The sequence below is a fragment of the Dama dama genome, chromosome 27 (genome assembly GCF_033118175.1).
Source record: "Dama dama isolate Ldn47 chromosome 27, ASM3311817v1, whole genome shotgun sequence".
NCBI lineage: Eukaryota > Metazoa > Chordata > Mammalia > Artiodactyla > Cervidae > Dama > Dama dama.
In genome coordinates this window covers 43,465,013-43,489,334 of record NC_083707.1, presented here as the reverse complement: position 1 = coordinate 43,489,334, position 24,322 = coordinate 43,465,013, and the positions used below count along the sequence as shown (strand labels likewise).

The 24,322-nt window shown below is 40.3% G+C and overlaps 1 protein-coding gene across 2 annotated transcripts in view; it reads left to right on the top strand.

Moving 5' to 3' along the window:
• SPIRE1 (spire type actin nucleation factor 1) overlaps positions 1-24,322 on the top strand; it is a 168,562-nt gene that overhangs the window by 79,398 nt on the left and 64,842 nt on the right. For both annotated transcript variants that reach the window (XM_061131401.1, XM_061131402.1), the window contains exons 3-4: positions 2,684-2,917; positions 10,978-11,103. In XM_061131401.1, coding sequence (XP_060987384.1) covers positions 2,684-2,917; positions 10,978-11,103 — 360 coding nt within the window. The remainder of the gene's footprint in view (positions 1-2,683; positions 2,918-10,977; positions 11,104-24,322) is intronic.

Sequence of the window (24,322 nt, the reverse complement as noted above, 5' to 3'; positions counted from 1 at the left end):
TGACCCACTTCCCAAAACCCTTCAGTGGCCTGCTATTACTTGATGAAGATTCAGGCTTCCCTGGTAGCTCAGATGGTAGAGTCTGCCTGCGGTGCGGGTGATCCAGGTTCAATCCTTAGGTGGTGAAGATCCCCTGGAGAAGGAAACAGCAATCCACTCAAGTATTCTTGCCTGGGAAATCCCATGGACAGAGGAGCCTGGCAGGCTAGAGTCCAGGGGGTCGCAAAGAGTTGGACACGACTGAGCGACTTCACTTTCACTTTCCTTTCAGACCTGTCTGGGAGCCTTTGAGGCCTCATGTGATGTGTGAATATAGTCCCACCTCACAAGCCTCATCCTAACTGTCCTCTTGTCATTAGGAGTTTTTTTTTCTTCAGTCATTCATTCCATGTTCTTCCTTATCTCTAGGCCTTCATACTCACTGTTGCCTATCTTTGGAATTCTTCTCTAACCCCTTTCTTCTTGTGGTTAACTCTACTTAAAATTCATTTTCTTAATGAAGGCTTCCCTGATCTTCAGACTAGTTAGGGCTCCCTATTAAATTATGCTCTCATAACACCCTTCCCTTCTTTATTATAATGTGTAGCACAGTCATTTAGCTTACTAATTATCTGTTTTCCCTAGGACAAAACTTTGTGAAGGCCACAGGTCTCTTCTCCTCATCTATTTCTTCATTGGCACATACACTTGATTCTTAGTAAATATCTGTGGACTGAATTCATAAGTGAAAGGAAGGGTGCTTAGTATAGTGGACATTAGCTGGATTAACTAATAGAAAATTATTCCTTGGGGGGGTCAATTTTACTAGATATGAGAGTACCACAGTTAGTATTTAGATATTGCAGCAAGAAAGTGTAGTAAGTCTTTTATAGTATTTTTGTGAACAAGATGGAGAAGTGTCAGGTTGATATTTATACAGGTAGATTATAATCAATGTCAACATGCAAAAAATGTCTCTAATTTTCTGAAGGGCTTCTTAGTTGGAACTCTCCTACTTAATACTTAAATCACTTTCAGACATGACTTAGCGACTGAACAAACACCACAAGTTTTGAAAAATGACTTTCTAAAATTAGTATAAGTAAGTATTTATCTGTAGGCGAGTTAATGTGTCCAGGTACTGTTATGTTTCAGTTGTCTTTTGGGTGCTCATCTGTTATCACCAGCTACAGACTGTGTAGAACTAGGTAGATGCTTCTCTAGCACAAGGCTAGAAGTTCCTGGAGTCTGTGAAAGTGATGAGTCAGCTACTATATGTGTCAGTCTAATAATGCCCAGCCTTGTTATGTTGTGTTTCTGAGAGGTTGGATTACATATAGGACTGCTTCATGGCTCAGGTTTAAATCAGGAAAGGTAATAGATTTGGGACATTGAAACCAGGTGCATGTAGTTTATCCTGGAGCTGGGAGACCCTCCAAAATGTTTTAGGACATCCTTTCCAAGGTCCTGACTGCAACCAGAAAAAAAGCGCAAAGCCTGGTGGAATCTGAATTTTGAAGGCACATATTCCTCGAAGTGTGTTGTATTACTCTAGCCCATTTGCTGAAGGACCCAGAAAGCCGCTAGTTCTGAGCAGGACCCAGGACAGGAAGAGCTCTGCCACAAATGCAGCTGCCAGGCTGGCTTCCCTGCTGTATGGGCCGCCTGACCCTGCAGATGTAGTGGTGCTTGTGGTGTCAGTGGCAGAGAGGGCTACAGTCTGAGCCTTGGGCATCCCTGCGGGTGAGTCGCAATGCAGGCCTGTAGGGTTCTGGAGCAGAGCCCTGCAGCTCTTTGTGGAGAACTGCTTTCCTTTTGAGAAATAGCTCTTGGTCTGATGCTGGTCCACAGTCAAGACTGAACACTCAACGGTGGGCCACCAAGTTACCTGAGTCCTGAGCTGCCCATTGTAAACTGGGGGTTATTGACCCTTCTAGCCATGAGTTTGGGTGTGTAAAGAGGCATCCCATCATCCACTGGAAGCATTTTACATGTGCTTGGCCCAGGTTGGCCCTGGAGGCATCACGCAAGTGCATGCTGCTGAGCCACTCTGTCTTTTCCAACCTGTACCTGTTGCCCTGGGGGAGTTCTCCAATCAGTTGACAGAAGACTCCAGCCTGGTTTACAGATGGTTCCGCCTGATGCGCAGGCAGCACCTTAAGGTGGAAGTTGCAACACTGCCAGCCCCTGTCAGAAGGACATGGCTGTAAATAGATTTGTTTGTTTAAGCTTAAGTTAGCTGCTAGCAGTCACTGGGTTTTCAGTCTCAGATCCTTGATATGTCTATGAAATCCCTAATTAGATAAGTGCTGTCATAACAGTTCTGAATGGATATGTTCTTCTGTAACTCTGTCTAAAAATATGGTTTGAAAATGTGGAAAGTCAACCTGGTTGGTATTGCTGGTATTTTATATAAATGGAGAATATAGATTCTAGTGTTTAACATAAATCTAAGAAAACATGAAAAGGCTTTGTGTATGTGTTACATACTGGTTTGAAGAAATTACACAAATATTTCCATCTGAGATTTTTTTAAAAAGCACAGGTGAGACTTTTTTAATCTCCTCAAATTTAATGTGTCACATTTCTGAAATCGAATAGATTAGACCTAGCTTAAATATCATACAAAATATTCTATGCCTTACAGTTAGTTCTGTAAAGCTGTTCAGTTGTCTCTATTAACCATCTTCCTTAATGTTTCTAGGTTATAGAATCTTTGGGAATTATTATTTATAAGGCACTGGACTATGGCTTGAAGGAGAATGAAGAAAGGGAGTTAAGCCCCCCGCTGGAGCAGCTCATTGATCGCATGGCCAACACGGTAGAGGCTGATGGCAGCAATGATGAGGGCTATGAGGCTGCGGATGAGGGTCTGGAGGAGGATGACAACGAAAAGACGAAAGTCTCAGCCATCCGGTCCTATAGAGATGTCATGAAGGTAATGTGTACAGCAGTATCTCTTTCTTTCGAGAGTTGTTATTTCACTTTAAGAAATTGAATGGTGATTTAACATTTGATAATAGTTCCTAGACTTTTGGCTTTCAATGAAGTACATTGTTGTTATTTTCTTACTAAGTTGTGTTCAGCTCTTTGCAACCCCGTGGACTGCAGCATGCCAGGCGTCCTTGTCCTTCACCATCTCCCAGAGTTTGCTCAGTTTCGTGTCCATAATGAAATGCATAAGAGTGTTCTAATTTCATTCTTTTACATATAGCTGTCTAGTTTTCCTCCTACCACTTATTGAAGAGGCTGTTTTTTTCTCCATTGTGTATTCTTGCCTCCTTTGTCATAGATTAGTCGACCATAGGTGTGTGAGAGTTTGCCTCTGGGCTTTCTTTCCTGTTCCATTGATGTGTGTCTGTTTTTGTGCCAGTATCCTACTGTTTCGATTACTGTAGCTTTGTAGTACAGTCTGAAGTCAAGGAACCTAATTCTTCTAGATCTGTCTTTGTTGCTTTTCTTTTTTTCTCTCCACAAAAGTGCTGTGGCTATTTGGGGCCTTTTGTGTTTCCATACAGATTTTAAATTTTTTGTTCTAGTTCTGAAAAAGTGAAGTGAAAGTGTCTCAGTCGTGTCCAACTCTTTGCGACCCCATACAGCCCATGGAATTCTCCAGGCCAGAATACTAGAGTGGGTAGGTAGCCTTTCTCTTCTTCAGGGGATCTTCCCAACCCAGGGATCAAACCCAGGTCTCCCACATTGCAGGCGGATTCTTTACCAACTGAACTATCAGGAAAGTTCTGAAAAAGGCTATTGGTAATTTCATGGGGATTACATTGAATCTATAGATTAGAACGGTCTCTAATACCATACATAGAAACAAACTCAAACTGGATTAAAGACCTAAATGTAAGTCTGGGTACTATAAAACTTTTAAAGGAAAACATAGGCAGAACACTCTCTGCCTAAGATATGACATAAATCACAGTAATATCTTTTTTGCTCCACCTCCTAGAATAATGAAAAAACAAAAATTAACTGTGGGTATATTTGAGATAATTAGGAAAATTTGACCTTTTACTCTATAGTTGGTGATATTAGGAATTATTCATATTTTTAGATATTATAGTAGAATTGTGAGTATATTTAAAAAAATCATTTAATGAGTATATGCTGAAATATCTACATGTGAAATTCAGATATCTGAAATTTGTTATAAAATTGTCCTGGAGGGTGAGGCTTAAGTGGATGAGGATGTAGATAAAGCAAGATTGGCCATGAATTGATCATTGCTAAATTGGGTGATGGATGGTAATTCATTATACTGTTCACCTCATTTTGTGTATGTTCAAAATTTTTCCACACAGTAATACTACTATTAGAAATTTTTCAGAGAGGTCAGTTTTTTAAGCTCAGGTATAATGGACATATAACATTATATTAGTGTCAACTGTACAAGGTAATGATTCCTTGTTTGTATAAATTGCAAAATGATCACCACAATAAGTCAAGTTAACGTCCATCACTACACATGGTTACAGATTTTTTTCTTGGGATGAGAACTTTTAAGTTCTATCTTTCAGCAACTTTCAAATGTTTAGTACAGTATTGTTACCTTAGTTGCCATGCTATACATTACATTCCTAGGACTGACTGACTTTATAACTGCAAGTTTGTACCTTTTGACCATCTTCACCCATTCCACTCTGTACCCGCCCCCAAGCCCCAACCACTGGCATCACCAGTCTGTTCTCTGTACAAGGAGATTATTTTTAAAATGAAATGTTACATAGATAACAAGGAGATGTGTATCACAGCATTAATTATACTGTTTTGAAACTGGAAATAAATGACTTCCAGAAAAATGGTGTATCAGCTACATGGATTATCATATGGTCTTTAAAATTATAATCATGTAGGTTAAGTAGCAGTGTGGGAAATTTTTAATAAATGGAGAAAAGACCACCAAATCCTGCATGTACTGTCTGGAGTGTGTATAGAGGAGAGACTGTGTACGCAGACAGAGCAAACTTGTGGACACAAGTCTGTAGAATTTCCACTCCTCCACAAGCGTCACTTGTTTGGTAACTGTAGAGGTCATTTGGGGCATGCTGCCTATATGCTATGTTCTGTTTCAGCACTTGAAGAATATTGCTTTTAGTGTAAGAACATTACTTCCTTTAGTGTAACTCATTCTGCTGTTAGACTGCCTGGGTTCACTTCCAGTTCTGCTGGCTAGGTATGTGGCTTGGGTCAATTCTTAGTTATTGTAAATCTCTATTTCTTAATCTCTAAATTGGGTTGACATAAGAATTAGATGTGATGATGCATATAAACACAAAGAATAAGATAATTATCAGGTAATTCATTGAAACTGAAATAATTACTGGGGTTATTTTTCCTCTAAGGGATTATTTCTCCTATGTCTCAGTGGAAACTTCATGAAATTTCATTGGCTTTAAAAAAAGTTTTTTTTTGTACATTAAAAAATTGTGGTAAGATACACATAACAGTTTACCATTTAAAGTTGCACAATTTAGTGCCATTAAGTAATTCACAATACTATCCAGCTATCAGCGCTATCTCAGTCCAAAGCCTATTATTTATCCCAGATGGAAACCTGTCCCTTCTCCTTCAACCCATGGCAGCCACTGATCAGCTTTCTCTCTCTGTGGATTTATGTATTCTTGTATTTCATATAAATGGAATCAAATGGTATATGCTTTTGGTGTCTAGCTTCTTAGACTGAGTGTAATGTTTTTAAGGTTCATCCATGTTGTAGCATGTGTCAGTACCTTCTTCCTTTTTATGGCTTAATAAGATTCCATTTTATGAATATACCACTGTTTATCCACTCCTCAGCTAAGAATATTTGAATTGTTTTCACCTTTTTTTCGCTGCTGTGAATGGTGCTGGTATGAACATTTGTGTTTCAGTTTTTGTTTGAATACCTACTTTAAATTCTTTTGGAAATACACCTCAGGAACAGAATTGCTGGATCACATGGTAATTCTATCTCTAACTTTTTGAGAAACCATCAAGCTATTTTTCACAGTGGCTTCACCATTTTCATTTCTACTAGCAATACACAGGGGTTCCAATTTTTCCACATTCTTGCTAACACTTACTTTCCATTTTCTCTTTGCTTTTATAGCCATCCTAGTGAATGTGAGTGGTATCTAATTGTGGTTTTGATTTGCATTTTCTTTTTTTTTTTTTTAACATTTCATCTTTTTTTTTTTCATTTATTTTTATTAGTTGGAGGCTAATTACTTTACAATATTGTAGTGGTTTTTGCCATACATTGACATGAATTAGCCTGATTTGCATTTTCTCAGTGACTCATGATGGTGAGCATCTTTTTATTTGCTTTTTGGCCATTTGTCTACCTTCTTTGGAAGAATGTCTATTCAGGTCTGTTTTTAAATTAGGTTGTTTATCTTTTGTTGAGTTTAAGAGTTCTTTACGCATTCTGAATAGTAGATCCTTATTAGATACATGATTTGCAAATATTTCCTCTGATTCTGTGGATTGTCTTTTCATGCTCTTGATAGAATCCTTTGATGTACAGTTGTTGGTTTTTTTTTTTTAATTAGAGGATAATTGTTTTCACAAAGTAGTATTGGTTTCTGCTCTACAACAACGTGAATCAGCCATAAGTATACATATATCCAGGTTAGGCATTACTCTGCCGACAAAGGTCCATATAGTCAAGGCCATGGTCTTCCCAGTGGTCACATATGGTTGTGAGAGCTGGGCCATAAAGAAGACAGAACACCAAAGAATTGATGCCTTTGAGCTGTGATTCTGGAGAAGACTTTTGAAAGTCTCTTGGACAGCAGGGAGATCAACCCTGAATATTCACTGAAACTGAGGTTCCAGTATTTTGGTCCCTGATGTGAACAGACGACTCATTGGAAAAGTCCCTGATGCTGGGAAAGATCAAGGGCAGAAGGAGAAGAGAGGGTATTAGAGGATGAGATGGCTGGACAGCATCACTGATGCAGTGAACATGAACTCTGGCAAATTCTGGGAGATGGTGAGGGACAGGGAAGCCTGGCGTGCTGCAGTCCATGGGGTCTCAAAAAGTCAGACCTGACTGGGCAACCAACAACATACATATATCCCCTCCTTCTTGAACCTCCCCACCCCTTCCCACCCCTCTAGGTTGTCACAGAGCACTGAGTTGAGTCCCTGTGGTACAAAACAACTTCCCAATAGCTGTTTTACATAGGATAATATAAATGTTTCAGTGCTGTTCTCTAAATCCGTCCCACCCTCTCCTTCCCCCACTGTGTCTACAAGTCTGTTCTCTATGTCTGTGTCTCTATTCCTGCCCTGCAGATAGGTTCATCTGTACCGTTTTTCTAGATTCCACACACACACACATACATACATACATATATATATATATATATATGTCAATATACAATACTTGTTTTTATGACTTACTCCACTCTGCATACAGTCTCTAGGTTGATACACCTCAGTTAAACTGCCTCAAATCCATTCCTTTTTATGGCCGGATAATACTCCGTTGTATGTATGCACCACAACTTTTTATCCATTCATCTGCTGATGGACGTTTAGGTCGCTTCCATGTCCTGGCTATTGTATATAGAGCTGCAGGGAATGTTGGGTTACATGTGTCTTTTTGAATTTTGATTTTCTCATGGTATGTGTCAGTAGTGGGATTGCTGGATCATATGGTAGTTTTATTCCTAGTTTTTTAAGTAATCTCCACATTGTTCTCTCTAGTGGTTGTACCAGTGTACATTCCCACCAACAGTATAAGAGGGTTCCCTTTTTTCTCCAGCATTTATTGTTTGTAGGTTTTTTGGTGATGGCCTTTTTGACTAGTGTGCATTTTTAACTTTGAAGTTTAATTTATCCATTTACAGCCATTGGGGGTACTGCAGGTTTAGCTCCAGACCACTGCAACAAAGCAAAGGTTACAGTAAAGTGAGTTACATGAATATTTTGGTTTTCCATTGCATATAAAAGTTACATTTATACTATACTGTAGTCTATTTTAAAGTGTATAATGGCATTATATCTAAAAAACAATACATACTTTAAAATGTAAAACAAAAAACCAATTACAATAGTAACATCAAATATCACTGATCACATTACCACAACAAATAATAATAAAATAATAAAAAATATTATTATTACTAATAACAAAAATTAATAAAATTAATAAAATAATAATAAGAAGAAAAAGTTTGAAATATTGCAGTAATTATCAAAATGTGCCACAGAGATAAGAAGTGAACAAATGGTGCTGGAATAATAGCACTGATAAACTTGCCTATCTAGTGCTTTTGGTATCATGTCTTAAAAGCTGCTACCAAGTTCATGACCATGAAGGTTCACCCCTATGAAGGTTCACTTCACCTTCAAAGAGTTTTATAGTTTTGACTCTTAAATTTAGGTCTCTGATCCATTTTGAGTTAATATTTATGTATGGTGTGAGGTAGGGGTACAACCCCCCCCCCCCCCCCCGCCTATGTGGATATCTACTTTTCCCAGCATCATTTGTTGAAGAGACTATTCTTTCCCTCCTTGATGGTCTGGGCACTTTCATCAAAAATCAATCAACCATAGATATATGGGTTTATTTCTGGACTCTCAGTTCTGTGGCATCGATCTATATGTTTGTTGTTATGCAAATACCACTTTGTTTTGATTACTATAAGTTTGAGGTAAGTTTTAAAATTTGGAAGCTGGAGTCTCTAGCACTCTTCTTTTCAAGATTACGTCAGCTATTTGGGGCCCTTGCAATTCCACATGAATTTTAGGATCAGCTTTTCCATTTCTTCAAAAAGGCCTTTGGGATTTAGTTAGGAATTGCATTCAATCTGTAGATCATTTTCTGTAGTATTATTATCTTAACTCAGGAGAAGACTCTTGAGAGTTTCTTGGACTGCAAGGAGAGCAAACCAGTCAATCCTAAAGGAAATCAATCCTGAATATTTACTGGAAGGACTGATGCTGAAGCTGAAGCTCCAGTATTTTAGCCACCTGATGCAAAGAGCCGACTCATTGGAAAAGACCCTGATGCTTGAAAAGATTGAAGGCAGGAGGAGAAGGGGACAACAGAGGATGAGTTGGTTGGATGGCATCACCAACTCAATGGACATGAGTTTGAGTAAGCTCTGGGAAATGGTGAAGGACAGAGAAGCCTGGAGTGCTGCAGTCCATGGGATCGCAGAGAGTTCGATATGACTGAGTGACTGAACAACAACAACCATCTTAGCAATATTAAGCCTTCCAGCCCATGAATACAGGATGTCTGTCCATTCATCTGTCTTCTTTAGTTTCTGTCAGTGTGTAAGTTTCACACCTCCTTGGTTAAATTAAAAAAATTTTTTTTTACTATTTTAAAAATGAAAATAGAATGTTTTTGTGTTGATCATGTATCCCCCGACTTTGCTAAAATTTCTTCTTAGTGCTAATAATTTTTGTGGATTATTTACATATATGATTATATCATATACATTAAAAAGATTTTAGACTTTTACACCAGGTTTTCCAAGTTACAGGGCACAGCCTGTTAATGGGTTGTGAGATCAGTTGATTGTGTAAGTTTCATTTTGTAAAATGTTTGTGTATAAAACATATGCATGTGTTTGAATCCTTATGTTAAATGCATTTCTTACTATGAATTACAGTAAAAAATGTTATGCCATATTTCACAGTATGTAATTGGAGTATAAAATTGTGAGACGAGTGAAAGGTGGAAGTCCTAGCAGTTGCCTTTCATCACCTTGGAAATGATAATTTTATGTGAGAAGCTCTGTTCTGCATATAAAAATAATTGAGCAAAAAATACACTCTGTTCATTGGTTGCTCTGTGAATAGTTAAACTTGTGCAGTTTTGCTCTCATGCTCCCAGTGCATCAGTTCTTAACCTGTTTGTGAAGAAAGTTTGTTGCTGACACACTTGCTGAAACATTTCCCTGAGAATGTATTTTATTAAAGATAGTAATTATTAAATTGCATACAATACTTATTACAAATGAAAAATAACAGAAAGCCACATTATGAAGGATATTACAAGCTACAAAGATATCTTACTCTCCAAAAGATACAAGTTATTAAATATAATAAATGTATATTAATGTCAAGCATATGGTAAAGAATAAGGGAGAACTTACAACTTTTTAATGCAAATACGTTAAAATATAACTACTGTACACAGATGCAAAATTATTATAGAAAGATAAAATTATCCTAATGCATTATAGTCTTAACAGGACGTCTTTTCCAATCTAGTAAATTGTTTGATTTTTCTAAATTGTTGTGCATGGTATTAAATTGCGTCTTTGACCCACAAGTAGTTATGGGCTGTGTACTATTGATGACATTAGGACTGGAGGTATCACAGTTGCCCTCTGCCCTCTTTCCACCACTGCCCATCTAATGATGAGGCATCTTCCCAGTGGTTCACATGTCTTCTTGGCATTCTTGTTACCAAATTATATAACTCCGCGTGTTTTGGAATGAGCTTGGGCTTCAGAATCAAATAAGACTGTGTTGAATCCTCCTCCCTTACATTAACTTTATGACCATGGACAAGTCCCTAGCTTCCTCTGAAGCTTCAGTTTCTTTTGCTGTAAAGTGGTGCTAATTCAGGGCTACATGGAAGAGTAAATGATGTTATGCTATGTATATAATATGTCAAATGTAGGACATGGCTTGGTAAATAATAAATGGTAGCTATTAAAATACCTGAGTTATGATCAGTACTCTGTAAGTGGTTGTCCCTCTTCTACTCCCAGGCCACACTTTTACACACGTGCTGTCATTGTCAAGTAGAAGCTAATTCTGAAAGCTCACCTGTACCGGGGGGTGGTTAGTCATGAACCCCTCTTTCTGTATAATTGTGTGGACTTCCCTGGTGGTCTTGTTGTGCATTCAGCTTTGGGTCATGGGAATCATGGGGTTGCCTTGCCGTGTGATGTGAAAATGGGCACTACCAGGTTTGTCTGTATCTCAGGTACCTTAAAACCGCAGATAATAAGCAGGCACCATTGTTTTCCTCTTCTGTAGCTGTGTGCTGCTCATCTCCCGACTGAAGCAGAGGCACCAAATCATTACCAGGCAGTATGTCGTGCACTGTTTGCAGAGACGATGGAGCTGCATACGTTTCTGACCAAAATCAAGAGTGCGAAGGAGGTGAGTGCTGCTGCTCCCTATTTCGGGCATTGTGAAAGACAGACCTAATTTCCAACATTGCCCATCATGTTGTTTATAGTGTTTATCTCTATCCTTCTGATGAGTGCTGAAAATTATTCAGGAAAGAAGCAACTTAGGCAAAATGAAATCTGTTTCTTAAAATGTTACTGTGTGAATCCACCTGATAAAACAGATTTTCATAAAGCTTCCTTACAGATGGAAAATAAATATTGCTGAACTGGTTGAATCAGTTTCCCGTATGATTTTATTTATTTTTTTTTACCTCTTTCTGCCTCTCTTTTGTCTATTTTAAAGCGTGTTAGTGTGTCTTTCAGGAAGGGATACGGACTTGGAAAGGAATCTGCACTTCTGGTAATTTAACTTATACAGCAGATGTGAGTAGATATTTAATGCAGGAGATGTGAATTAATATTAAGATAATCCAGAGTCTCATGTTAGCTATTTTATTATTTATCATTGTCTATAAATTAAAAATACTATGTGTGGAGTCCAAAGAGAATCACTCTAGTTTATTTACAAGGTGAATTGCCATATTTTACATCCCACAGACACAGTTGTGAAGATTCTTGAGGTCTGGGTAAAGCACCTGGCACATAGTAAGAGCTTAGTATATGATCAGTGGTGGTTATCATTTCTTTTATGACTAAAGTATGGAGTTTATCTGAGACACTAGTTTAAAACTCACAATGACACACAGCTTGGGGAGGGACACATGTGAGATGTGTAAGGGAAGAAGGACAGTACTAACTTGTATTAAAGTGAGACTCCTTAGCTGTGCTAATAATGGAAGATTTGGGTATCTGAGCCAGATCACCCTTCATAAATCACCCTGAATGGATCTGTTTTGTTAATATATTCATGAATGAGAGCTCCAAGCATTTTTCTTTAGGTCTGACCAGGATTCTGCTTGTAATTTGCCTTTTTTTGATAAGCTAATGAAAAGTTTTGTCTGTATTTTTCTAGGAATTTATAGAATTGGACCCAAGGGGAAAGTCTTTAACAGGGTGGAAAGGGTGAACTGAATGTTGTTTGAAGAATAAATATAAACACGTCCCATGGGCTAGCTTTTCCTCCTGGAGAGGACCAGAGGACAGAGGGTCTAAGGACACACCCGGAAGATAGCCTCAATTAAGTTTTGGTGAATAATAGGTTTACTAGAAAGATCACTTTTGGTAATTATCTTCCCCAGCTTGTTGGAATTGATATGGTCTTCTTCAGAGATGCTTCTGTTATTTTCAGAGTGCAAGTAGAGTCCTGTGCAGTTACGGTCAAGTAAATGAGCTTGTAGAGTCCTCCCAACACAGATGTTGTTAGGAATCATTTCTGAATTAAAGAACAGTATTAATATTTTTTCTAGTCCAGTGAGCATAAACAATTGTGTTTCTTTTCTGCTCTTGATGAAAACTTTGTTTTGCCAAACAAATTCTCAGGGATTTTTTTAAGTGAAAGTCTATTTAAAGAGACATCTCACAAATGGAGTAAAAGAACACGAGTGTTTGGGACCATTAGTGGCTTTGATGCCCGCAGAGACTGGTCAGGCCCTGGTAAAGGTTGGGGACCTTGGGTCAGGGTTTTGGCTTTATGTCCCACTGTCACCTCCAGCAGCACCTGACGTCTGGGTCTTTATAGATACTGGTTCTGTCCAGTTTGATCATCTCCTGCTCTGGTTCCTTACTTTGCTGATCTCTTCTCAGCTTTTTCCATCCTTCTTTCTAGAAACTGTGTTTCGTGTTTATAAAGATCTCCTCTGAACCTCAGTCTCCTCTGAGGACTCCTGCTCCCCTAGGCAGTGCTTTCTGTGCCTCCTCTGTGCAAGGCTGCTCTGCCCTCATGGCTGCAGGTCTCCAGGCTGGGTGGGTGGGTGACGGTCTCGGTCTGCTGCTTCTTAGTCAGGACTCCTCACACTTGTACCAGGACCCCACACCATCCACTTCTGCTAGTCAAGCCCATTGACACTGTCATCTGCCATCATCTCGACTGATTTGTTTGATGAACAGCATCTCCGGCTGTGTATCCTTGACCCTTCTCTACCTCAGCACTCTGTGTACCTGAACATACCTTTGAAAGTGAAAGTCACTCGGGTCGTTTCCGACTTTTTGCGACCCCATGGACTATACAGTCTGTGGAATTCTCCAGGCCAGAATACTGGAGTGGGTAGCCTTTCCCTTTTCTAGGATATCTTCCCAACCCAGGGATCAAACCTAGGTCTCCTGCATTGCAGGCAGATTCTTTACCAGCTGAACCACAGGGGAAGCCCGAACATACCTTTGTCCTCATGATAATCTGCTATCATTCCATCTTGTAAATCACCCCTGATGTAGTTCTGTCCTTCAAACTCATCCCTCACTGCCAGCTGAACTGGTCTTGTCTCTTGACACCCATCCCCGACCCCTTTTCTTCCAGTTTATCAGCCCTTCCTGGATTCACTCCATGTCCTCTGTGGATGAGGGTCTGTTTATCAAGAGTTAGTCCACATGTGCAACCTGGAGTATTCCAGTAGGTGCCTCCTGGCCGCATCACTGTGAATTCTCTCCATGCAGTTCAGCTTCCGCTGTGTCTGGGAGTGATTTCTGCAGATCAGAGGGGTCTGACTCTAGGCCGAGGCCTCCATGTGGTCTTCTAGGCCTGAGCCAAGGCCTGCTTTCCCTGGCAGGCCGCCCTCCCTGCACAGGACTTGGGTGCTGCACTCTGGTTTTCTGGAGGGGACAGTGAGGACTCAGGTGCTCTGCCCATGGCCATTCATGTGCACCTGCCCTCATCGTCCAGCACCTCCACTCCAGGAGCCTCGGCTGAGGCACGCCTCCCCTCTTTCCTTCCCAGCAGCCCGGGCCATGACATGTTTGCAGTGAGGAAGCTCCCCACCTGCACTGCCTGTCATCTGACTGTGCTGGTCCCATCTTGGGAGGACATGGAGTAGGGGAGCAAAATACCCTTGTTGGCCTCTTGGCTGCGCAGATGCAGAGGGGAGTAAGGGCGAGTTGCTACTTTCAGTTTGGCCCTTCTGACCCCTGGACACCTGGCAGCTTGACACGGGCAATTTGCTTCCTGGTTAACGTGACTCCAATTGCCTGGAGGGTGAAATTAAACTCCATTGTGTTGCTGTGAGACCTTCATGACATTTCACCTACTCGTGTTTTGTTCTCCTTTTCAAGTCTCCCTTTGTTGCATTTTTATGCTATCCAGTCAGAATTACTTAGTTTCTGAATATGCTATGCTTGCTGTATGTTCTGGGACCCCAGTATAATACTTCATGCTTTCTGTCTGGAGTTCTCTCCCTGACTTGTCTTCTTGGTGATCTCCTGTTGACCCATCTAGACCCTGCTCATGTGTCATCTCCCTCCACGCTTCACTTCCTCTGTCCTGTACCCCCTGCCCTTCTCATGCTCCCTGGGAGTTCTTATGTCTTTGAGCTCTTTCTCCACAGTCGGACTGAACACTTCTTGAGACAAATGACTGTGCTTTAAGTCATCTTCCTGCTAATGACTCACTGTAGTGTGTGCACGCAGGAAACACCCTGGAAATGTTTGTTGAACTGAAATAATTTATGCATTGTGTTTTTTTAGAATATAAGAAATTTTCTGGTGGACGGCATTGTTGACTTTTGGAAACATTATGACCCAGATATTTCTAGTAAATATGAGAAGTTTTATGGCTGTCATTGAGGTCTTGGAATGCTTTCCATCCAATTTACACAGAAGAGCTTATTTAACAGGGAGTCTTGAGAAGGCAGGCTGTGAAACCTGTGGAAATCCTGACGTGAACATTCTGTACTGTTTCATTACAGGCTTGGCCTGTCAACTTTAGGAGTAAAGTTTTACAGGGTCCAAGTGGATTTCTCCTTCCTCTTTGATGTATGCAGTTTTCTTGAAATTAGAGAAACTTTTTATGCATATTAGTTCATGCTTGTATGTTAGTCATTTTAACCTTTAACCTAATCTCAGGAGTGCTAAGTCCACACTAATAAAATACTCTGTGCTAACTTGGTATTTTTCCTGAAGATCTCAAAATGTACAATTTAAGAATCAGACAGTCTTTCTTCTATATCTATGAGTTAGTGTATATCAACTAGAATTTTCAAAGTAATAACCTGATTCAACACGTTGATTACAGATTATCAGTGATGTTTCAAGCAACCATATATCTGTGTATATGTGCATGTGTGTATATAAAATTAGGGTAAAATATTAGTGTCAGAACATTTGAGCTCAGTGTTGATGTTCTTGATTTGATAGACCAAAAGTACTTTGTGTTAAACTTCTTATATGCTCAGTTGGCAGTTTTATTAAAATGTAAAACCTATAATCAATTTCCAAGTGTTGTAATTCTATTAGGAGGTCATTACATTTACTAGACCTGGCTGCTCTGCAGAGCACAAGGCCTTTAGTTCATCTATTTATTTAGGAGGCAAATTTATTTTCATTCTAATCCCTTTTCATAATGCAATGATTTCCTTCTTAAACAACGAATGAGACCCTTGAAGGTGGTTCTCCAAATGATAGGATTTGAATTGGCTGCTGTTACTCTGTCTCAGAGGCAATTTGATACCCTGGAAAATGAGCACATAGTCCAGGGTCTCCTAAGCAGTTGATACTCTGGAATGCAAGTGTAGATGGAGGGACTGTCCTTTTAGTGCCGTACACTCAGTGCAGCAGGTCATATGAAAGATGAGACAGCCGTGCCCTCGTGCCGGTGAACCCCCTACCCCACCACAGCCTGGTCCCTGGTCCCAACTGGCTGGTGTGGCTGGTGAGCAAGTGCAGTGGGGAGGGGAGAAGTGAACTTGGAAATTTCAAGTGTAAATTATTTTGGCTGAAAAAAGGAAATTATATTAATGGCAGTGTGCTTTAGTTCAGTGCTGTCTAAGTAGTTTTTGAGCATCTGTCCCTGATTTTGTTATTGTTAAATGAAATTATCAATTCCTCAGACTTTAAGCCCTGCTGCTTCCCCAGTTATTTACGCCCACAGCTGCAAAATGGACACTCTTGCTTGCTTCACTTAGTCTCCACGAACAGCCCTGTGATGCCCACTTTGCAGATCAATAAACTGAGGCTTAGCTTAGTGGTTCCCACAGAACAATGCTCTCAGCATTTCTGATGGCTGCGTTTTTATCCCACGTGCTCTCCAGCCTGGCACTGGCACCCTTGGCAGTTATTGCTGTCTCCCTGCAAGGACAGTCACCTGTACTGCACTATCCTGAAAGGTGACTATCTAGAGTCCTTGGAGGAGATTCCTCGTGTGCACTTGGATTCAGGCTCCTGAGCAGCAGGAGAAAAGGGCGTGTGAGTCAGAATAGAATTTGGTGTTGAGGAACAAGGAGGCTTATGAGGGAATGTGTGTGTGAGTGTGTGTGTCTGCCTCACACATGCACACAGATGGGAACAGGACGGGAGGAGGAGTGGTGTCAAGTTTAGGTGTGAAGTAATATGGAAATGAGAAAAGAGAGGAGTGGCATAGAAATGTCAGAGATGAGATAAAATTGTGTTCAGACTAGAAAGTCAGTTGACTGGTGTGGTGTGTTCCTAGCTGCTCTGACACTACTCTCTCCATGTAGAGTGTGTGGTGAGCCCCAGCCCCATTCCCCAGGAGGCACTTTGTTTCACAGAAGAGGTTTAGCTGTTGAAACTTGATGTGTCAGAGAAGTGTGCTGTTTAAAGATAATCTTTCTTTTGAAAAAATCTTTTTTCAAGCAAATAACTTTTTTATTTATCATATATCTAAAATATTTATGTCAATATTGACCTTTTTAATTAATTTTTAATTGGAGGATAATTACTTTATAACATTGCAGTGGTTTTTGCCATACATTGACATGAATCAGCCACAGTTGCACATGTGTCACCCCTCCCCGAACCTCCCTCCCCACCTCATCCCTCTGGGTTGTCCCAGAGCACTGGCTTTGAGTGCACGCTTCCTGCATTAAACTTGCACTGGTCATCTATTTTACATAAGGTAATATACACGTTTCAATGCTATTTCCTCAAATCATCCCACCCTCGCCTTCTTCACGTAGTCCAAAAGTCTGTTCTTTATGTCTGTGTCTCTTGCTGCCTTGCATATAGGTCCATATATATGCGTTAATATACTGGTGTTTCTTTGTCCGACTTACTTCATTCTGTATAATAAGTCCCAGTTTCATCTACCTCATTTCATCCATCTCATTCACTGACTCAAATGCATTCCTTTTTATAAATGAATAATATTCAATATCCCATTGTGTGTATGTACCACAACTTCCTTGTCCATTCATCTGCCGATGAACATCTAGGTTGCTTTCATGTCCTAGCGATTGTAAACAGTGCTGTGATGAACATTGGGGTACATGTGTCTCTTTCACTTCTGGTTTCCTTAGTGTGTCTGCCCAGCAGTGGGTTTGCTGGGTCGTATGGCAGTTCTGTTTAAGAGGTATAGGGAACCTCCACACTGTTCTCCATAGTGGCTGTACCAATTTGCATTTCCACCAACAGTGTAAGAGGGTTCCAGTTCCCTTTTCTCCACACCCTCTCCAGCATTTATTGTTTTGTAGACTTTCTGATGGCGGCCATTCTGACCGGTGTGAGGTGATACCTCATTGTGGTGTTTTTTTTTTTTTCCTTGACATTGTCAGATTTGCATTTTTTTTTCATTTATTTTTATTAGTTAAAGGCTAATTACTTTACAATATTGTAGTGGTTTTTGTCATACATTGACATGAATCAGCCATGGAGTTACAAGTATTCCCCATCCTGATCCCACCTCCCACCTCCCTCTCCACCCGATCCCTCTGGGTCTTCCCAGTGCACCAGGCCCGAGCACTTGTCTCATGCATCCAACCTGGGCTGGTGATCTGTTTCACCCTAGATAATATACATGTTTCGACGCTGTTCTCTCGAAACATCCCACCCTCGCCTTTTCCCACAGAGTCCAAAATTCTGTTCTGTACATCTGTGTCTCTTTTTCTGTTTTGCATATAGGGTTATCATTACCATCTTTTTAAATTCCATGTATATGCGTTAGTATACTGTATTGGTCTTTGTCTTTCTGGCTTACTTCACTCTGTATGATGGGCTCCAGTTTCATCCATCTCATTAGAACTGATTCAAGTGAATTCTTTTTAATGGCTGAGTAATATTCCATGGTGTATATGTACCACAGCTTCCTTATCCATTCATCTGCTGATGGGCATCTAGGTTGCTTCCATGTCCTGGCTATTATAAACAGTGCTGCGATGAACACTGGGGTGCACGTGTCTCTTTCAGATCTGGTTTCCTCAGTGTGTATGCCCAGAAGTGGGATTGCTGGGTAATATGGCAGTTCTATTTCCAGTTTTTAAGAAATCTCCACACTGTTTTCCATAGTGGCTGTACTAGTTTGCATTCCCACCAAGAGTGTAAGAGGGTTCCCTTTTCTCCACACCCTCTCCAGCATGTATTGCTTGTAGACTTTTGGATAGCAGCCATCCTGACTGGCGTGTAATGGTACCTCATTGTGGTTTTGATTTGCATTTCTCTGATAATGAGTGATGTTGAGCATCTTTTCATGTGTTTACTAGCCATCTGTAGGTCTCCTTTGGAGAAATGTCTGTTTAGTTCTTTGGCTCATCTTTTGGCTCGGTTGTTCGTTTTTCTGGTATCAAGCTGCATGAGCTGCTTATATATTTTGGAGGTTAATTCTATTTCAGTTCTTTCATTTGCTATTATTTTCTCCCATACTGAAGGCTGCCTTTTCACCTTGCTTATAGTTTCCTTCGTTGTGCAAAAGCTTTTAAGTTTCATTAAGTCCCATTTGTTTATTTTTGTTTTTATTTCCATTATTCCAGGAAGTGGATCATAGAGGATCTGGCTGTGATTTGTGTTAGGGAGTGTTCTGCCTATGTTTTCCTCTAAGAGTTTTATACTTTCTGGTTTTACATTTACATCTTTAATCCATTTTGAGTTTATTTTTGTGTATGGTCTTAGAAAGTACTGTAGTTTCATTCTTTTACACATAGTTAACCAGTTTTCCCAACACCACTTGTTAAAAGAGATTGTCTTTTGTACATTGTATATTTTTGCCTCCTTTGTCCCCCTTCTCCAGGGGATCTTCCCAACCCAGGGATTAAATCCAAGTGTCCGGCATTGCAGGCAAATTCTTTACCAGCTGAGCTGCTAAGGAAGCCCTTTGTTTCTTTAGGTAAATTTATTCTTAAGTATTTTATTCTTTTTGTTGCAGTGGTGAATGGGATTGTTTCCTTAATTTCTCTTTGTTTTTTCATTGTTAGTATGTAGGAATGCAAGGGATTTCTGTGTATTAATTTTATATCCTGCAACTTTACTATATTCACTGATTAACTCTAGTAGAAGAGTTAGCACCTATCCTACTCAAACTCTTCCAGAAAATTGCAGAGGAAGGCAAACTCCCAACTTATTCTATGAGGCCCTGATACCAGAACTAGACTAAGATGCCACAAAAAAAGATAGCTACAGGCCAATATCACTGATGAACATAGATGCAAAAATCCTCAACAAAATTCTAGCAAACAGAATCCAACAACATATTAAAAAGATCATACATCATGACCAAGTGGACTTTATTCCAGGGATGCAAGGAATCTTCAGTATTTGCAAATCAGTCAGTGTTATGCACCATATTAACAAATTGAAAGATAAAAACCATATGATTATCTCAGTAGATCCGGAGAAAGCCTTTGACAAAATTCAACACCCATTTATGATAAAAACTCTTCAGAAAGCAAGCATAGAAGGAACATACCGCAGCATAATAAAAGCTATATATGACACACCCACTACAAATAATATCCTCAATGGCAAAAAATTGAAAGCGTTTTCTCTAAAATCAGGAGCAAGACCCGTACTCACTACTCACGACTGCTGTTAGCAGTTTTGGAAGTCCTAGCTATAAGCCATCAGAGAAGAAAAAGAAGTAAAAGGAATCCAGATTGGAAAAGAAGTAAAACTCTCACTGTTTGCAGATGACATGATCCTCTACATAGAAAATCCTAAACATTAATCATTTTTAAAAGCCCCTTTATTTTTGGTGATTCATATTCTTTGACTTAGGGCTTCCCAGGTGGTGCTAGTGGGAAAGAACCCACCTGCCAATGCAGGAAACATAAGAGATAGGGTTCAATCCCTGGATTGGTAAGACCCCCTTGAGGAGAGCATGGCAACCCACTCCAATATTCTTCCCTGGAGAATCCCATGGACAGAGGAATCTGGTGGGCTATGGTCCATAGGGTCACAAAGAGTCATACATGACGGAAGCGACTTGGCATGCATGCATCCTTTCACTCATCATATGACTGCATAAGTCAAATAGACATTGCTAGATTTCTTTATTCTTCGTTTTATAAAGGGAAAAGGGGCCAATTAGACATGGTAAGATCCTTCTTGTCTTAAAATGCTCTGCATAAAGTACAATTCATGTGACTATTCATTCAACAAGATTTTCCTTATTTTTGTACAAGTTTTGTGTAGGTAAAATGTATACAGATACATGTTTTAAGTGCATCCCCACTAAAATTTGCTCTGAATTTAATGTACACTATTTTATATATGTTATGCTGTTTAATATTTTAAAGTTGAGATGAATTTTATAAGAAAGCTCAGTGTTGTCAACGTCGAGCTCTAAAGTCAGTACTGATTACTACTGTACTGATGTCAGTGGAGACTAAGAACTTGTGTATTTTAAAAATCTAGTGGTAAACCAATCCCTGGAAAGAAGAAATTCCTAAAACAATTATCAGTCACAACTGAATGAGGAGTAAAAATAACCAAGCATTCTGAAATATTATATGTTCATATTGTTGAAGTAAGAATGCTAAATAGAAGGCATGTGAAAGATTTTTGAAGTCTTAATTTCTGTTAGAAGATTATATACTCCAAATGATGAAAATTTTCTCTCCTTGAAGTGTCTTGTGCCATACATACAATCCACCCTGGAATGCAGGTAGAATACCCCCAAATATTTTGATCCCTGAGGGATGAGACATTTGATAAGAGTAGAGCCATCTTGGATTTCTTCAGAGGCAGGATCTCACGGTGTAGATTGTCATTTCTGATTATTGCATCAGAATGATCTTGAATCTCTTCTCAAGTGTGGCTGCACCTCTGGTGCTTCATTATTAAGTTTCTTACTGACATCTTAAACCCTTCTTACGAATGCTGTGTTCATTCACCCTCTCAGTTATGGTTCTTCTCTTGTATCCTCAGTCCTCAGCTGAAGGGTGTCTGAGGCCTCCTCAGATGCCCTCATAGGGTGAGTGTACTCCCTATTTCCTTGAAAGTCACATTGCTCTGTGTATTTCCTCTTTAGCAGCCATCACAGTCCAGAGCTGTCTTGCTGGTCTCTTCCTGCTCACTGATACCTGCCACTAGGACACATTCTCAGAGAGGACAGAGACCTTCTCTCTCCAGTTCACTTGCTGCATTCCTAGTGAATTAATAATAGAGCCTCTGTAAATATTTGATCAGTGGCGAATGACATGGAGAATCTGTGGTTTGGATGTTGGACCTCTAGTTTCTCACCAGGTCTCTAGAACCCTGGTGCCCTGACCCCTGACTTGTCTGCAGATACAGAGCTTCTTTAGTGTTTCCCTGTGCTTCCTTGGGCAGCAGTCTGACCTCTTGCACCTGAGCTGTGGCACAGCCTCCTCATGTGGTTTCCCTCTTCACATATGGAGCCTGTCCTCCAGTGCTCTGTGCCCATGTGAGGATGGTGCTGGCTTCTCATTGCGTGTAGATGGGACATTTAGACCCATGAGCACGGCATCAAGACCGTGCATAGTGAGGCCCCATCTGAGCTGTGCAGCTCTTCATTCCCCATGCTCACCATTGTGCAGGCTTTGCTGCCCTCCCTCCAGCCCCTGATGCTAAGGGCCTCTGCATCTGCTTGGACTGTCCTTTTCCTCTATCACTTAGAAAGTGCCTCCTTACTCTTATAACCTAGCTCAGATGCCCACTGTCCTGAAATGGTGTTACTGATGGAAGTTAATTTCTTTATTCTCTGTGTTCATTCATAGAGCACTCTGCTCTGGCTTCTGTCACTTATCACACTGTATTGGGATGACTGTTGACATATGTCTCCTCGCTAGACTGAACTTCTTAGGACAAGGACCATGTTTATATTGCCAACCCTGTCATAGATTTAGGGAGCAAGGATATATCTCCTATTGTCTTTTTAGGTGTGCTCCCCTTGCTGCTTCCTTGGCCTCAGGCAACATTAGGGTCCTTCAGTAATGAGATTTTTTTTTTCAACCTGGTTGATGGCGTGTTTTGTTCTGTAGTTCAGTTTTTCTAAGTGTTTAATGCATTGACTTTCAAGAAGAAACGGAGCAAAACAAAATTAGCCTTAAGTCTTTTATAGTCACTACCTGTATTTGAGCTGCTGTCCAGGGAACCTGAGGAGTATGGGCAAGATGGAGTGCTCCTGGATTTTTATTAATTTTTCAGAGATAGCCACTCTAAGGAAATTTATGTAGTTTGAAGGGAAAAAGACCCAAAGTCCTCAGCTGCAGCTCTGAGCTCAAACAATTTATGTCACTTTCACATGAGCACTTACAATCCCTGAGTGTCTCTTGCTCATTGCTCTGATGAGGATGTTATCCCTCATGAAGTCCTGAGAAGTAGGCGGTACTATGTTTTGCCTCCTGCTCACCTCACAGAGAGGAGTCTGAAACCCAGTTCAGCAGAATACCCTGTTAGCTGCCCATGGTGACAGAAGCGGGATTAGTACCCTTCTTATGTTGTAGGAATAGTGACAAATGCCAAAAGTGGATCTGGCGATAGGAGATGAGAAGGTATGGGAGGAGTCTGTAAGCCAGAGTGTTGGATGGACTTTGCAGACCTGTAAGGATGCAGCAACTATATTCAGCCATGCAGTTCCTGGTGACTGAGGAAGACCTAGGTCCCAAAGGAATTAGGATCAATGGGCAGAATTTCATAATTCATGTGCTACATCTCTTCTGTTTGGCAGTTGCAGTGAATGACAACCAATATTTCTTGCACACTCATCGTGCGTAAACAAGGCTCTGAGACTGCAGTGCACAGTAGCTCCGCAGTTCTCCCAGCAGCCGTGCATCCACTAGGGACACAGGCTGAACATGGTGCTCCAGTAGGAGTTGGGATCCAGGAACAGCTGCCCCGGCAGTGGGTGTGGGCTGTGGCCTGGGAATGGAGGCGCAGTGGGTCCCCTTTCCTGTGCTCAGAGCTCCAGAAGAAGGAGCATTACTCCAGGGCCTCAGTTTTCTAAGTGTTTGAGTGATTCTTGCTCACATGTGACTGTTTTACTCCTTATTAGTCAGATTCTTCTGATTGGATAAATCTTACCCTACGTATAATAAAACCCTGTAATGGGAGGATGATTTCTCAGTGTCCAGATTAGAGCCAGTCTGTTTTGAGATGCTAGTATTTGACCATATATTGAAATTGTGGGCTAAGAAGGTGAGTGGGAAATCAGCATTGTTCGTTATGAATTTTCAAAAGATTATTTGAGTAATTTTACACTGTATCATCAAAGCTATTGCTGTAATACATTATTGAGTGATTTACATGTATTAGTTCAGTTACTGCTATACAAGAATCATAATTTTATGATGAAATCCTTGAGCTTAGTTAATCTTAAATAAGATATTGCTAAAGTATTTTACTTAAAACAGAATATTACATATGCATATATAAAATATCTTTTCGTTGCTGAGGGGAAAAACACTTTTTATAAATGATCAGGCTGTTATGAAACTGTCTTTTGTCTGTTTTTTTAAGTTAAATAACCACATTTTATAAACTGTAATTGGTTGAAAAAAATCAAATATTCCCCCTCCCAGTATCTCACAGCCAATAATCACATCCACCTGTATCCTGGTGCCATCACCAGTCAGCACATTGACTCCTTGGACATCTGCTGTGATGCGGCTTCAGGCTGTCTTGCTTGAGCACACTCACAGAGATAAGCCACAAGACCTCTGTTTCATTCACATGTTGAAGTATATTTTAATTAACTTTCTTATATTCCTGGCCTGCCCTCTCATGTCTGCTCCCAATAACTCTAATAATAAAACTGCGATGACATTTAGTTCAGTTCACTTGCTCAGTTGTGTCCAACTCTTTGCGACCCCGTGGACTGCAGCACGCCAGGCCTGCCTGTCCATCACCAGCTCCCGGAGTTTACTCAAACTCATGTCCATTGAGTCAGTGATGCCATCCAACCATCTCATCCTCTGTTG